A 17,674-nucleotide genomic window follows, 5' to 3' on the forward strand; every position below is an offset into this window, starting at 1 on the left:
ATGATAAATCAATCAGCATAATTTACAAACTTATTGGTTGTTTAATAATTGAAGTTAGTAAGTCAGACAAGCTGACCTACTTGGACTTTTTCCTAAGAAGAAGAAACTTTAGATGTTAATATATTCTAAAATGGTAAACTAATTAAAGAGTTTAATCAAGTGTAGATTAAGAAGATAATTGTTTATCACACAGTTGAATAGTTAGAAATTAGTTTAAGCCCAAAAAATTGATTAAAAGATTTTTAATAAATAGATGAAAATAACATTAATTGGACAATCATATGACATCATTTAGGCTTTTTTTTTTAAAAAAAAAAAAAGGAGATAGGCATTCAATAAAAATCTAATCTTAAAGTTGGGCAAAGAAATAGCTATGTTAACTAATCCGGAATGAGATAAGAGTAGCACTTTCCTAGATAAAGAAGGAGGTACAATATATAGTTACTATGATTTCTGAATTTCCATTATCACAAAAGATATGCATGCTTATTTTCAATGAGATTAAAAAAGAAAATTGGTTGGATTTTGGATGTTGATTGGGAAAATTTTTAATTTTGGGTGCGTCTACCCTCCTATGCATGCTTAGGAAAAAAGACGTTTTTCTTAAATTTCCTCCCTTTCAATCACAGACAACCCAATCCATGTCCATGGCTAAATCTTCCAACTTACGATAAATGGCAAGTGACTTGAAAGTTCATGCGAGAGATGGGCTGTGCCAACTAGGTGGCTAAAACTATATCATTAATTCCACAAGCATAGCCATCTCAAAAACAAATATTATGATTAGCCAAGCAAATTATGTGTGAGGATGCGTCAGTAACCAGCAACAGATGGGACTCAGGAAAAGAGTTAACACAGAAGTAGTAATTAGATTAAAAAGCCACTTTCTTTTAACCATAGATGGTATCTAACATACAATTCTACAGAAAATTTGATGCTTGATCGAGATAATTAAGTTGGACAATAATTCTTCTATAAATTCTCTGGCTACAAGATTGATCATACATGAAATCCATTCAAGCATTTAAAACACATGTTCTCCTACCATAACTGAGAAACCACTTAAACTGAAATCTACACAATCCCTTGAACTAACAAAGTCATGCCAATCCAAATAAAGGCCAGTATTGGTATGACATTCACTTTCCCCTGTAATATTAAACAACAAAATTGTTTCAGCAAGATAAATAGGAACATAGAGAGAGAGAGAAAGAGAGAGAGAGAGAGAGAATCTCTGCAAAACAGAAATGATAACTTCAGTGTCACTTACGTGTTCATCATGAGGGTTATGTTGTCTCCTTTAAGAAGAATTCTTCCTAGGAAGATAGAAAAAGATAATTCAGAACATCTAGTTAGGAGTGAACAGATAGCAGCTTGGTTTTCGATGAGGGAGTAAGGAGAGACTAACAAAGTAAGACTATGTACCAAGTGATTTTCTGCTCTTTTTCTTGATGTTCACTTCTTCGGCATCATCCAGAACTAGATTCATGTATTCATCAAAACCCTGCATATGCCAAAAGTATAATCATAAAAAAATCATATTCAAATTAAATCAGGTGATAAACAAGTTAATTATTGCCTTATACAAATGTGACCATATTGAAACTTGGAGTATTCTAACTTATGCATTATAATTGTGATAATATAAAAACTTCAGAATATTCTTGAATCCTGTTGAGATGCCTCTCTCTCCCTAGCTGTTTGAAATTGTATTGCTATAAGTTATCCTTTCTGGTTAACCTTTCTAGTTTCATTTTTTAAAAATAATGAGTAACACTTATATGTCCATTTAAATTATGCTCTGTCAAATATTACATAAAATTTTCATCCACCTTTGCAGGAAACTCAGAAGAGCTCAAAATATGCAAGCTTTGGAGATATGAGCACCAATGTGCTAGTAACGATACAAACAATGGTCCTTTAACTACCTTAAAAAGCAAGTATCAATTCTTTCTTTTGAGCAAGTTTGGACTTAAAAAGATCTAGTATGTCAACATGCCAACAAAATCGAAGATGGAGGGTGATGCCTCCTAAGAATATGTTAGCAAAGACTGAGCAGAGTCTCATCTATAAACTATTATCAGAAACCACCTGCACAATAAGAAATTCTGTTGGTGTCATTGTCACTAACTATTTAACTACTTTTGCTAGATTTCATGCATATAGTCAATGCCAATATTTTCTTAACTCATGACCATACCGAAGCCAGTTAGGATATTCAGTAACTTGTCATTCAATAACAAATTTCCTCCCAACTGTTATTCATCTAAATCATACATCTTTTGCCAAGTATCTTAGGGCGTATTCTTAACAACTACATCTAGAAGTTTCTAAAGACAACTTGGCTGGCCGAGTAAACTCTAAAAAAGGGGAACATACATATCATGCAGTAAGTAAAGGAATGATGTAACAAACACAGAACAAAATCTGAAAGTCCATATCGACATTTTACAGATACTAAATAGAACAAATTGAGACCCGCAGAGAAATGAACCAAGGATGCAAGCGACAAGAAACTTACAATTATTCGTCCTTCAATCCTCAAATCTTTCTGCTCAAATAGCCAAATCTGAATGCGAGCTTTCTGCATAAATTTCAACCAAATAAATGAACCAAAAGGAAGCAAGAGACTCATCAACTCCCAGAAAATCTAACAAAATTAAGAAACCCCAGAAGAAATCATTAAATTTAGCTTTTTGGATTGCTCAAAATACAAAGCACAAAAAAGGGACCATATCTACAAACCAAAACAGCTAAAACAATTAAAAAATAAATAAAATTAATGGAACAGAGAACTTACACTTTGAAGAAACCTGAAAATCAGGTTCTTTCGGCGCAGGAATCCCGATGTGACAACAACAGAAAATAAAATCAGCGAATGCAGAGAGCAGTTAACTAAACTAAGTAACAAATAAAGTGAAGAAACTTGAAGGAGAATGATTGAAGCCATACAATGGGTTGGGTCATAATCCTCTGTACTTTGGTGCTCGCCATGGCTGAAGTTTGTTGTGGTTTCGGCGCTAAAATTATTGAACGAGAGATGCAGAAGCACAGTCAAGCACAAGAATCAATGTAACTTTATTCAATCAGTTCAACTCCATACAGCTTTTGGAAGCTAAACAAATTTATTAAACTTGAAACAAGGACTGCACAAATAAATTAATCAATCCAAGACCAGAAAACCAGAAAATAGCGTTTATTTGCGTGCCTCATACAGGCACTAAGAAAAGAATCAATGAGAAACCTATATAAAGCAGCTTCAAACGTAAGAAAATGGAGAGAATAAAAGAATATAAACGGGATTCGAACAGTTACCACTGCAATCTCTTTGTTGAACACAATACGTTACAAGCCGAAGCTCCCGGATTGCTTGAAGAAACAGAAAACAGCAGCTGCACCTGGAGCTGAGGGCGAGAGGAAAGGGAAGGGAAGGGAAGGAGAGGATCTGAGAAGGAGGAAGAGCGAGAAGGTGACCTAAGAGAAGAATGAGGGATTAGGGCAACGAGGGAAGAGAAGAATGGGCTCAATCGTCATTAAGCCCGTTGTTTGTTCCTTTTTACTTACAAGCCCAATTACGTCATTCCTCATTTTGTGTAATTTACATTTATGCCACTGTTCTAATGGATATTTAAAAACTGTTAGAATGAGAGGTTTATTTAAATATTTTAGAAAATAAAAGGGTCAAAATAAATTAAAAAATAATACAAATAGTATAAGGATCATCTGCATATTTAAGCTTTTTATATTATTATTATATTTTTTAATAGATTTTCTTGCCATCATGCAATAAAATTTAAAATTTCAATAATGTATATGATTTTCCATAAACATACATAATAAAACGTAACATAAAATTAGTATAATATTAGTTTTTGGTGGATAGAGTTTCATACTTTTTGACAAAAAAAAATAAAATAAAAAAATAAATTTTAAGTCTAAAGCATCTTAATAAATGAAGTTCTTTCAGGTTTCTAAGTTTTTTATGTTAAATTTAAGACAAACGTACAAATGGTCTTTTTTTTTTTAAATATTTAATTGTGCGATTATAACTTGTATTATGAATTTAAAAAATAATATTAATATAGTTATTTTTTATAAATATTTTTAATAAAAAATTATTTAATATTTTACAGAAATAATTATTAAGTGATAGCACTTTAAAAAAATTATATATTCAATAGAAATAATTTTTTAAATTTTAAAAATAAATTTTATATAAAAAGTTCAAATTATTTTTTAAAAGCTACCCCAACATTAGCGAAGACATAATTTTAGCTTGAAAAGGAACAAAAGTTTAGAAGATAAGCGGACAAACATAAATCAACGGTACTTACTTTGTCAGCGAACTACATTTCTTGCTGACCCAAAATTTACTGATAGTGCTAGCAATGTACTTATGGCTAAACAATTGATAATGATTTTGAATGAATTATTTGAGCAACCATCATTATTCCTCATCCAAAATATATATGAATAGGCTGGATATCTAAAATTTATAAATATTATAGCAATTGTTGTTGAGTCGCATATATATATATATATATATATGCCGCCCAATGAAGACAACAAATACAATTTGGCTAAAAACCAAGTTTGAACAACTATATTGATTGATTATGTTTGGAGAGATCTTTAAATTCTGCTAGTTGATTTATACATTTCCCTTTGAAATCTGTACAACAATTCCCTTTCAATCACGGCGACCTAATCCATGTCCATGGATAAACCTGGCATCTTCCTCAGTGTATACATGAGTTTCATTCAACAGCCTGCAATAATAACCAAATAAATCTTAGCATTGAGGAAGAATAAATAAACTACTTGATAATCAGAAAACCTCAGTTCATATTTTACATGCTGTATGGAATATGTTCAATTTAATTGAAGAATATGAAACTTGATTCGAGAATAAAAGGATCTTCTCTTCATTTAATATTTCAAAAATGTAAATTAACTTACGACAAAGAAACAGTCTTGTTCATGATGGAAGACGAGAGGAACGAAGCACCATTTAAGTATAGTAGTTCACCACAAACTCTATCCTCAATCCTTCTATCAATTTCCTCAGCATTTATGGAGAAAGGTTGATCTGAGGCCTAAATAAGAACAAAATCTACTTGTGTAAACAAGTGCGTAGAGGAACTATAAAATTATATCAAACAAATTCTGCATTTACTCACAATGACCCATCCCCAAGTATCTGCAAACGATGGAACATGGGCCGTGTATGCCATCACATCTGCATATATACATACACACCACAGGATAAATTATATAATTATTTACATGAATATTTTATTATCTAAATAATTGTGATATTTTTCTTATATTAATTTTATTATTAATTTCTTATAATTATTTAAAATTCCTATCACAAGAAAAATTTTCTTATTTATATTAAGAATTCTTATATATATATATATATATGAGTTATTTGTAATATCAAAAAAATAATAAAAATAAAGTAATTTTTTTTCTAAATTTCTACATAGTATCGGAACAATAATAAAGGTATTTTTAGATTTTACTTCAGGATCTTTTTTCAAACCTTAGAATCTTCTCACTCCCCAACGAAGTTTTCGCTTCACCAGCAGCCGACCGCCCTATTCCGGTGACCTACTCCACCCTACCCGATCCCTCTACTCCGGCCACAACCTGCTGTTCGTGCAGCTTCCTCATGTAGAGCCTCTGTTTGCGGTGTTTCTCTTTTCTGGCCGCACCCACTCTTCTTGATTCTTTTGTTCGCGCACGGCCGATTTGCGCTGCTCCTTCACGCATGGGTGTTTGGTTCACGACGTCTTCTCTTCTGTCGCCTAATGCTACAAATCCTGGTGCTTCTTTGATTTGATTTCGCGCACCAGAAGCTCAACACAGCCTTTTAGTTTCGCACACTGCATTTTGTGTGCAAGATAGACTGCTCAAGTTCAAGCTGCGCGATTCCTCGCACCAGCAGATCCTCTTCCCGCGGCCGCGTGCGATCTGTCTTTTTTCAGCTGTGTGACCGTGTTTGGGCGAGCACCAACGGGTCTGCTCGTTTTTTTGCCAGAATTCGATCGCAATTTGGTCTCCTGTGGTGCGTGCCTACCTCTGTCTTAGTCTCCAGACTTGTCTCTCTCGGATCCGGCTCTGGTTCTTTTGTCTCGTTGGACAGACTTGTCTCCAATGATCTCCTCTGGTCTCGCAGCATTTTTTGGTCTCCATTGAGTCGGAACATTTTTTGGCATCCTTCGCATTTTTTTTCTATTTCATTGAAATTAGCAGATGGGTATAGTTCTTTCTCTATCGATACATCAAAAATAGTAAACTCAGGTACTGCTCCTCTCCTTATTATTTCTAATTCTGATACTTGAATTATATACTCTTAAGATAACATATACATGACAGGCTCTTCTAAAGATTTTCTTACCTATTTTTTGTGTACTCAACAGGGTGGTTTGGTCGCCGATGGATCATGTACTCTTGCATCTGGAACAGGTTCTATTAATTGTACTCCAACTATTCTACTCATTTCAATTCTTCATATACCTAGTTTTTCTGATAGTCTCTTATTCATTAGTGCCCTTACTAGAGATTTTAACTATAAAATTGAGTTTTTTTCTAACCATTGTGTCCTTCAAGATCTTCAAATAGAAAAGACGATTGGTATTAGTAGACTACAGGATGACTTATATGTCTTAAATAGAAGTCAAAACGTCATTGGGAATCAAACTGCCTTCAGAGATACGGATGTTCATAGGAAAATCCTACAGTTGCATCGACGGTTAGGACATCTTTTTTTTCTTTACTCTAGAAAAATTATATCCCACATTATTTAAAAGAACTTCTATAAATTCCTAATTTTGTGATACATATGAGTTATCTAAACATAGAAGGAGTTCATATCATGTGAGTAACTATAGAAATCCTACTCCTTTTATGACAATTCATTTTGATGTTTGGGAACCTACTCAAAATATATCTTTATCTGAGCATAAATCGTTTATTACTTTCATTGACTGTTATAGTAGATTAACATGGATTTATCTATTGAAAGCCAAAAGTGATGTGTTCCTATGTTTTCAATTATTTCATAAAATTGTATGTACACAATTTGATACTTAAATTAAAATTTTAAGAACAAACAACGGTACAGAATATATGCATGGTAGATTTTGTGCCTACTTGAAGTCTAATGAGATAATTCAACAGACAAGTTGTACCTACACCAATGAACAGAATGAGGTTACTAAAAAAAAAAAACAAATATATATTGGAGGTAACTCGGTCACTAATATTCACCATGAATCTACTTAAAAGTTATTGAGGAGATGCAGTTCTCTCAACTGCCTATCTTACTAATAGAATGCATTTACGAGTTCTTGATTTTAGAAGTCCTCTGGAGGTTTTGCAAGGTACAAATTCTTATATTGTTCCCCCCAAAGTGTTTGGATGTGTTTACTTTATCCATACTAGAAATGTGAGTAAATTAGAACCTAAATCTCTTAAATGTGTATTTGTTGGATATTCTTCTACTCAAAAGAGCTACAAGTGTTATCATCCGCCATGTAGAAAATATTTTGTGACTATAGATGTTATTTTTAGAGAATCTGAACCATACTTCAGCTCCACCCAAATACCTCTTCAGGGGGGGAGTGAAATGGAAGAGGTGATGACCAATTTGGTCACTCTTGACAGTCATATTCATTGGGAGAATTCCATGTCAAAAGATTATATTCAAGAAGAAAGTGCTAGACGACTAGATAAATCGAACTTGAAGAGGTATTCAAGGAGAGATAAAACACAAAAAACCATCATGCAATCTATCCCAAGTTAAGAATCTTCTTCAATTCCTGAAGATACTTATGAGTCATCTTTACCTTTTGAATTATCAAATAAACTCATTGCCTTTAGAAAAAAAGTCAGAACTTGTACTAAACATTTTATATCTAACTTTATCTCCTATATAACTCTTTATCTCCTTCCTATAAAACTTTTGTCTTGTCTGTTTTGTAACATTTCACTCACCACTATGCTTAATTTGTATTTAGAAAAAAATCCTAATTATTCGAGCCTTAAGACCACACTGAACTTTTTTATTTTATTTCGCAACTTATTATCGTAATTCGTAAATTATGCCAATTTTTATTCATTTTAATTTTATTTAATTTATCTAATTTTATTTTAATTTAATTATTTAATCGGTAATTTTTAAAATAAACGATTTTCAGAAAAAAAAAAAAAAAAAACGGAAAACAGGAGAAAAAAATCCTGCGTGAAAAATCTCACGGGAATAGGCTGCCCGCGTGGGCGCCCATGTGTTGTGCACACGCGACAAGCGCAGGATGTGTGCATAGTGCGCACGTCCCATCAGGCACAGCACGGAGGACAAGCCTATGTGTGCGTCTTGTCACGCACAGGAATGACCCATCCGCACGGACAGGCAGGCGCCGCACACTGTGTGCGTGCCGTCCGCACAGTAGGCATACGCACGACACTCCAGCCCGCCTAAGCCCTGCGCGCAACAGGGTCACCTGGCGCCTGCAGGCTAGGCTAGCAACGCGCACCGGGCGGGTGAGGCCACTACTGCCTCGAGCAGTGTGTCGCCACCCACCTCGAGCGATGTGTCGCCGCTTGTGGTGCCACCTCTGGTGGAGGTCATTTTCCTTCGCTTTTCGTGTCAAACATTTTTTTAGTCTCTTCTCACTGGATTTTGCCACTTGGCACAAATCCAACGGCTCCTATTTTCTATAAATAGGGGGCCATTCCTCTTATTTTCTCCTAACTTACATTCTTCCACTTTCCAAGAATTAGAGAAAGAGAGAAGAAAAGAGAATGATCTAGAGAGAGGAGAGGAAGAGAAAAATAACAGTATAAAAGAAATTATCAAAGTTTCGATAACAAATTTAGTATTTCTTTAAACGTATTAAGAGGTATTTTTAGACAAAAATTGATAATTTTGTAATTTAACCTGTTTTATATATTTTGTGTTAATAGACTTAATAAGTTGAATTGTTCTTGATTTCAAGCATACTATGTGAGTTATAAATATTTAATTATTTGTATATAATTAAAATAATATGAAACTGGTAAGATTATCTGTAAAATAAAAAAACAAAAAAAAATAAAAAGAAAAGTGGAATGAAGCATTCCGAAGTATGTATCTGTATTGACATACATAACGCATCAAGTCTCCTTAGCTTTTTTATTTTTGAGAAGTATATGTTCCCATATCTCCATCCGGAGTATCTGTTTCTCCCTCTCCCATTTGCTCTAAAAAGACGTAAGAGCACCGCTCCTTATGGATAACGACAAACTCTCTAACGAAAGTGGTGACGCGAATATCTGTTAAGGGTCACCTTTGACTAAGTATTGTCATGACCATAGAATATCCGATATGACCATTATGGTTGGTACGGCCATGATCATAGATCGTATCATGATTTGGCAAGCCGAAAATTTGACTGAGCAAATTGCCGTTATCCGTATCTGATCTGGACATTCTACATGAGTAGTCGAAAATCTGTATCTGCCTTCAGATATGGAAGTCGTAACGACTTTGCGAAGTATGATATGAAAATCTGAGAATTTCATGATTTATTTTATTTTCTTCATTGTTAGGTATGTTGTGTGTTTTATTGTTGACTATAACGTAATATTTTTCTTTAATAAATAAATTATTTTTATAAGGCAAAAGAGATGTACAACATAATCAAATGATAAGTGTTTATGTTAGAATTATTCACTTTTTAAAACCTTACAATGTTATCTAAATACTATTTTCCTTAGTGAGTTCTTTCCATAACTCCCTCCTTAGATGAGGAAGATAATGAGGAGTTGTCAGTTGATTTACCCACTAAAGTTTATGAGGATCCCGTGGATCCGCAAACCTTGAGTGCATGATCATTCCCACACTCTAATGGGTCCAATAGTATAATAAAAGAAGTTGTCATCTTTTGTATTTTGAAATTGTATTTTGCAGCCACTTCTAGCCTCAATTATATATATTTAACTGAAACTCATATATTTGTAAGGAATTTGTATTAATTTACTCCGCTGCATATAATTTTTATCTACACTCGTAATCTGTTTATTTATCTAACACTCACATACCTTAATTAACATCTGAAATATCAGATGTTTTCTCTGTATCTATTCCATAGGATTTGAGAGAAGCTTTAGGAGATTCCAAATAAAAGGAAGCGATGATTAAAAAAATGAAAGCATTAGCAAAAAATGAAACATGAGAACTTATTTCAACCCCACAAGAAAAGAAAATGATTGGTTATAAATGGGTGTTCACTGTAAAACATAAAGCAGATAGGTCAATTAAAAGATACAAAGCTAAACTAGTGGCTAAAGAGTATACTCAAACCTATGGAGTTTACTATCAAGAAACATTCGCACGTATTGCAAAAATGAACACAATCAAAATATTATTATCCTATGCTGCTAATCTTGATTGGGATTTACACCAGTTCGATGTAAAAAATGTTTTCCTTCATAGGGACTTAGAGGAAGAGGTATACATAAAATTTTACGTGAATTCGAAGATGAAAGAACACAAGTAAAAGTCTGCAAATTGAAGAAGGTTTTGCACGGATTAAAACAGTCTCCAAGAACATAGTTTGAAAAGTTCAGAAGAGCTATAATCTCTTTCGGATATCAGCAAAACAATGTTGATCATACTCTGTTCATCAAGCATTGTGAAGGTAGGATCACTCTTCTCATTATTTATGTAAATGATATTCTATTGACTGAAGATGATACAAAGGAGATGACTCAACTAAAAGGACTTCTTGCTCGAGAATTTGAAATTAAAAATTTAGAAAAATTGCAGTACTTTTTGAGAATTGAGATTGACAGATCTAATAAAGAAATATTCATTTCTCAAAAAAAGTATATCCTAAACTTATTAGAAGATACTGGAATGATGGGTTGCAAGCCAGCAGAATCTCCTATTGAAAGTAATCACAAACTACAAACTAATAGTGGTACATTAGTTGACATGAAAAAATATCAAAGATTGGTTGTAAGACTCATTTATTTCTCACATACCAAACCAAATATAACTTATGGAGTTAGTCTGTTGAGTCAGTACATGCATGATCCTCGCGAGACTCATTTACATGTTTTTCGAATATTACGGTATCTGAAATCTGTATCAAGAAAAAGTTTACTCTTCTCCAAAGATAGCCACCTTAACATAGAAGCATTTACAAATGTCGATTGGACTGGATCTCCAAATGATAGAAGGTCAACTATTGGTTACTGCACACTCGTTGCTGGCAACTTGATTATATGGAAAAGCAAGAAGCAAAGTATAGTTACCCATTCTAATGCTGAAGCAGAATATAGAACAATGACTCAAGAAGTATGTGAATTATTATGGTTGCAGAAACTAATAAATGAATTAAAATTATTTAAAGAATGAAGCTTATCATTGTTTTGTGACAACAAATCAGTCATTAGTATTACCCAAATTCCAGTTTAACATGCCCGGACAAAATACATTGAGATTGACTGTCACTTCATAAAAGAGAAAGTGATAGATGGTTTCTTATACTTATATCATATATTTTCTAATAATCAAGTGGCAGATATCTTCACTAAGGGACTTTGTAACAAAACTCTTCAGAACTTAATATACAAATTGGGTATGTGTGATATCTTCGCACCAACTTAAGAGGGAGTGTTGATATGAATATTTCGTTGCCTAAATAATTATGATATTTTTTCTATATAGCTCTTACTATTAATTTCTTAAAATTATTTAGAATCTCTATTATAAGGAAAATTTACTTATTTATATTTAGAAATTCTTATATATATGAGTCATTTGTGACACCAAAAAGATAGTGGAAATAAAGTAAATATTTTTTCCTAAATTTCTACAATAATGTAGTTCAGTTGCATTGGAGAAGCTTGTCTAACTTATTGGCTCTTTTTTTCTTTGGAAAACTTCTTTCATAGATTCAGATGAAATCAACAACCATCCTACAAGAGCTGGGACAAACTGAAATGGGGTTGCTCCTCAAAGAGCCATACACCGTCAGAGACTAACAGTGTCTTCTGAAATTTATTGGCTATTATTACCCATCTTCTGAAATTATATATAGTGACTTGCCTGTGAGTTATAACCTCTTTAGCTTTTAATTCTGTTTTATAAAGAAAAAATCTAACAACAAAGAAAGTGTAATTTATTGTAATTCCGCATTCTATAAATAATACTAGTTACATCCATGTCTGTTTAAATTGAATTAGCAATTAATTAGTACAAGTAAATTAAGATACTTACACTTGAAAACATGCTTGATTGTGTTGTATATAGAGGAGAAGACCTCCTTGTGAGTGAAAATGCCCGCTGGTCCAGCCTATAAAACACAAACATATATATATGTATATGCATGCATGTAGTTGTGCAGACACAAACTGAAGCCGTAAAGCAACAACATTACAAAAATGTAATAGTAATAAATATTGAGAAAAAAGAAACCTACTTGTGTAACAAAAATGCCCTTGTCATTGAGCCTAGGTTTGAGGATTTTCTCATAGAAAGATTTTGTGTAGAGTTGATAGCAAGGCCCACCTTCAACTGGGTCTGCCAAATCTCCCACTATGATATCAAATTTCTCATTGCATTTCTCTAGTTCCTTCCTTCATAAAGCATATAGTATTTCATGCCAGTCAGCTTTAGATATATAAATATAAACTGGAAATAACATATAGTCACATGGTGCTTTAACTACTCACTCTTAATGTCCTTTGGGCTCACTGGTATTTGGTTGTGTCAAATAATAGGTCTTGATAATTCTAAGAATAGGGTTTATACAAGAGTATATCTAACATTTCAATTCCATCCAGTGAGAATTCAAACTCATGATTTTTAGTTCTAAATCTAATAACATTCTTAAGTTCGTTAGGTTAGATTAAAAATTACAAATCAAGCAAAAACTTAACATATTCTGTATAGTGAAAGCTCAAACTCTTTAATTTTTATATCTAATCTAATACCATTCCTATTACTTTGCTTAAATTTTTTTTAGTGGTCTCTAGTCTACTTTAATTTAAAAAGCTTCCAAACCAAATTTCTCAAATACTCTAAGCTCATTTTACTTTCCACATATTTCAAAATTCAACTCCAAACCACAATATTAGAGTTTTGCAAGACGTTTAGGTGAACACATGATATGAATCTTCAGATATCTTTCGGGCATATTTATGTAACACCCTTGCTTTCTTATTGGTGGGTTTTTTCTCTATTCTGATAATACAATCATGAAGATAAGTGTGAAAAGAACTTTCCTTTTTTTTAATTTTCTTATAAAATCTGTTTTGCCTCATTCACGCCATTATTTGAATGTTTCCAAAGTGGACAAGAAAGTTTCTGGGTATTTTGGCCTATTGAGATTTACACCAAAAAACTCTTTCAAAAAATTTTGTTTAAGAAAAGCACATTTCACTTACTTGGCATCGTTGATAACGAGATTAAGCTTCTCGTTGCAAAATGCCTCGTGGTTTACCGTCAGGTACCTGCGGCAGAAATCAACCACCTCCTGGAATGATGAGATTATTTGGGATTAGAAAAATCGTGGACTTGATTTAATACCACCTGAAACAAAATAGCTATTGAGAACAGAAGCCATTAATTACCTGGTCGATATCACACATAATTATTTTTTTTACTGTCTTGTGCTTAAGAATTTCCCTAGCAGCAGAACCTTCACCCCCTCCCATAATAAAGACAGTCCTTGGACTGTAAAACGGAATACGTGAAAAATGGATAAAAAGATAGATAAACCCTCATCAGAACTAATAAATTATCGATAGATTAAAAACTTTAACAAAGAAAATTAATCAAATTGAGAAATTATATTTAAAAAAAACCTCGAACCTTAAGTTCCCCTCTTATTTGTAAACCCAAACCCTAATCAAACTCACCAATAGTCCCTTGAAGTTCTTCCGACAAATTGCTATTTTGTTAACCAAGCTGAACCTCAACCACTATTAAAAAAAAAAACCAATCCTCAACCAAACGCAGCCCCCAATCCTCAGATCAAATTCCACAAGTTCCTCCTTTGAGACGAGCAAACTCTATTTCAAACGCCACCGGCTCTCTCATGTCAACTCAGCCAGCGATATATTCTCACTCTCTCTTCTGAGATAATGAATAAAGCTCCGCCGGCTACAATAATTCCTTACCATCACAAACAGCCACCGCCACCACTTTTAGCGTTAGCCGGTAGGGTTTTGAATTATAAATTAATATTGACTTCCATCTCGCACTCACATTCAAAGAAGGGCAACGTGAAGAAGTAATGAGAAGAATAAGACACGGTGAAGTTAGAGACCTCGACTAACTGGAGCTGAAGCATCGTTGGTAAAACTGAGGAAGACATTAAAGCTACAATGGATAACAACGAAGAAAGTCATCTTTTTTTTTCTCTATCTTCTTTTTGGGTGGCATGGATGAGAATCTTCCCTCTATTATTTTTGGGACTGAAATTTCATGGAGGATGTTGGGAGAAGACGGAAATTAGGTTTAATTTTTAAAGTAATTTTTTAATTTATTAATTAATTTAAAATATTAAAAATATATAAAATAAATAATAAAATGAAGTCCGTGCCACATCAGCATTGCTCCATCCGTTGTAACTGTTACGGTTGCCGTTAACTCATCACCGCGTTCGGTATGTCATTACCATCACTCTCATTACTGTGATTATCGTTGACGGTCACTGTCTGACTGTCATCTTTAACGTTACAGTCAACCAACCATCCATCACTCCCAGCTATTACTAATACTTTGCCCCCTTTATCATTAATTATCATTGTTAATATTAATTCTAGTACGATTATAATAATTGTAGTATGTGATTTTATAATTTTTTTTATTTAATTACTCTAAACATATAATATAATAAAAACTTCAGTTAAAGAATGGAGGTGTGGTGTAGAAACAATGGTCTAACTTAAAAAGGGACCTGAGAGTACTCACTTTGGGTGGCATAAGAGAGGAGGATGAATCAAACATTCATGATAAATGAATTCATCTCTTTCTGCACTCTGCATCTTTCCATCAATCACCAACACCTATATATATATATATAATAATACACCATAAAAATATGCGAATTCGGACATAATTAATTATACATTAAATAATTCAGTACCTTGCCGAAATGTTTAGTGTCCAAAAGAGCAATCTCCTGGTGTTCACTAGTCCCTTTATGTAGCACACTGTTCATTGATGAAACAGTTAATATTTTGAGTTATGACCGGAAGAAATGAAATTTTATAAAAACGAAGAAAATATGATAACTAAGTACTAACTAGATATAATTATTTATATATTCTTGAGACAATTTAAGTTTGAGATTTGTATTTATAATCTCGAATACTTTTTTAACTCTACGATTATTTTAAAAGTGTGATTCTAAATATCAAATGTTAATTAGAATAGAATCAAATCCAAATTATTAAGCGCACAGAGCACATTTCTGACTAACTCTTATGGATGTATATAGAATATCTAATTCCCACCAACCTCGAACATTTCAGATTATAAAATAAATTTCAGGAATCCGATCAGTTTGCGATTGAATATCGGTTTTGTTTTTTGAATTTAAAAGAAAAAAAGAAACGATACTGAAGAATTGAAACAGCATTATCTGTGTGCTTCAAATTGAATCAGAAACGAAAAAGATTGGCCGAAATCAAAATCTCAAAATCTAAATGTATATACACGGCGGAGAGAGGAAACGAACGGAAACAAACCTGTTGAGTTCAAACGACCATTTGAGATGAACATCAATGGTCTCTTCGTACCAACAGCAATCGCCGTGAATGCCTTGACTCGGTTCGCTGCAAATTTTAGACAAGTCCTTTCCAGTCAAAATCTCAACAGCCTCTGTACCCATTACTCGTAGATTTACCAAACCAGAGAGAGAAGAAGAGAGATAGAAAGAAGCGACGTTGGTGGCGCGAGGTAGGAGGAGGTAGATACGTGGCTCTTATATATATATACACCTATACAACAGCAACAATCTGTTGGAAAAAGGGTGATATGGTATTTGAGGAATGCGGCGATACTGTTGTCGTCAAGGAAATTCCACGGATTTTTTTTCATATTTGGTGCACATGCCAGATATTACTCATTTGTGGGTCTCACAAAAACCGTGACATGACATCATCAGACACGTGTCATTAGAGGAAGCAAGTAAATGAATTGAGATATGGATATATTTTGGTGGGGTCCACCATTGCTTTAATTAAAAATAAATAAATAAATAAATAATGAGGGCCAGGTAAGGGGAGCAACAAGAGTGGGACCCAGTTGGGCGTTGGGCGTGGGATGAGTCCACTCAAAAAAAAAAAAGAGCAAATGTGGAGAACCCACTCTTCGTGTCCTCCCTCCGTCATTTTCCACCCAACTCATTTTACCAAATATTTGTTAAACAAAAATAAATATTTATTTAAGTCGAAAATGACAATTTTTATTTTAATTTTATTTACGCAGTCGATCAAAAATAGTTTTCTTTCTGCAATTAAAGAGGGCCTTTAGTTGGAGAAAGCAAAAAAAAAAACTGAATAATAAATAATTTCAGTCTAATAATAATAATAATATAAAATCCAAAATTCAATGCATTTGTGTTCTAATTTCCTATCATTTTGTTTATGTAAAACAAAAAATATAACAATAACGAGGAGTAGGACAAAGCAAAAACCAATTCACGCTTAACTTGAGGAAGAGGAAAAAGGGAAAACAAGAGACAAAAGAAAATTAAGGAAAAGAAAAAAGTAGAATGAAGAAAATTTGAGCACAAAACGGCATCGTTTTTGCCTACATTTTATCTCACTTCCATATATATATATATAAAAGTGATTTATAAATTTCAAAATAATTTTTTTATGAGGGGCATTATTGGGAAAAAGAAGATGAAGTTAAAATGTAGATTAGGATCCAGATGAAATGATGGAAGCTTTTGATGGATGGTTGGTAAGAATGGAGGACAAGCCGACAAAAAATTTCAGATCAATTCAATCAAGCCATAATATGTAAATAAAATGGGCGGCTTACCATAAATTTATTTTCTCATTGGGAGCTCTCCCTTTCAACTCTTTTGTGCTCTTTACATATACATACATACATATATATATATATATTAAAAAATGTATTTTCCTTTTCTTTTTCCTTCGTACATCTAAATGAGTCAATGGTTCCTGATAAATTCCTAACAATAGTCAACTCTTCCAATATATATACATATATATATATGTTCTTGACATCCTTTTTTGTCTCCACTTGTTATTATTATTTTTTACAAAAACAGATTGTATAATAATACTTTTGATAAAAATAAAACAATAAATTCTTTTAATTAATAAAATATAAAGTAATCTTGTTGGGAATGATTAAAAGGATTTACGGACGAGGCAGGCGTGCTTTGTGCTACCCACTATTCATTATATTATTTTATAAAAATGAAAAATGGAAAAAAAAATGAATGAAGGGAACAAAAGAGGAAAGTAAAAATAGTGATGGTGTGTCTTCCAACACGTGCAGCTTCTTCCTTCATCTTCACCTTTAAAAAAAAAATCACACCCAATACCACTTCTACCTTCAAAATATCTTCTCCTTAGTTAATTTCTTTTTAATTCAAACCAAAAGGGAAAGTGGAGAGTCGCAGGGTTTCCT

The 17,674-nt window shown here is 33.0% G+C and overlaps 2 protein-coding genes across 3 annotated transcripts; both read right to left on the reverse strand.

The window, feature by feature from the left end:
- Nucleotides 1-849: 849 nt before the first annotated feature.
- On the reverse strand, nucleotides 850-3,454 carry LOC110809246 (uncharacterized). Of its 2 annotated transcripts, XM_022035013.2 has the most exons (7): nucleotides 3,316-3,454; nucleotides 2,953-3,020; nucleotides 2,801-2,827; nucleotides 2,522-2,584; nucleotides 1,426-1,504; nucleotides 1,271-1,316; nucleotides 850-1,149 (listed from the first exon to the last, which is right to left on the reverse strand). In XM_022035013.2, exons 2-7 carry the CDS (start codon nucleotides 2,992-2,994, stop codon nucleotides 1,140-1,142), a joined length of 267 nt encoding a protein of 88 aa, XP_021890705.1. In that variant the 5' UTR covers nucleotides 2,995-3,020; nucleotides 3,316-3,454; the 3' UTR covers nucleotides 850-1,139. The 2 variants fall into 2 exon arrangements, with proteins under 2 accessions (XP_021890705.1, XP_088064273.1); XM_088208147.1 differs by lacking the exon at nucleotides 850-1,149 and having other exon boundaries at nucleotides 1,267-1,316.
- A 1,012-nt stretch (nucleotides 3,455-4,466) lies between these two features.
- ACL5 (S-adenosyl-L-methionine-dependent methyltransferases superfamily protein) lies at nucleotides 4,467-15,999 on the reverse strand. The gene is made up of 10 exons (XM_022035022.2): nucleotides 15,754-15,999; nucleotides 15,150-15,216; nucleotides 14,975-15,069; nucleotides 13,630-13,732; nucleotides 13,444-13,532; nucleotides 12,477-12,633; nucleotides 12,275-12,350; nucleotides 5,181-5,239; nucleotides 4,960-5,096; nucleotides 4,467-4,769 (listed from the first exon to the last, which is right to left on the reverse strand). Exons 1-10 carry the CDS (start codon nucleotides 15,894-15,896, stop codon nucleotides 4,691-4,693), a joined length of 1,005 nt encoding a protein of 334 aa, XP_021890714.1. The 5' UTR covers nucleotides 15,897-15,999; the 3' UTR covers nucleotides 4,467-4,690.
- Nucleotides 16,000-17,674: the final 1,675 nt, after the last annotated feature.

This window comes from Carica papaya, chromosome 7 (assembly GCF_054855325.1).
Source record: "Carica papaya isolate Zhongbai chromosome 7, ASM5485532v1, whole genome shotgun sequence".
Lineage (NCBI taxonomy): Eukaryota > Viridiplantae > Streptophyta > Magnoliopsida > Brassicales > Caricaceae > Carica > Carica papaya.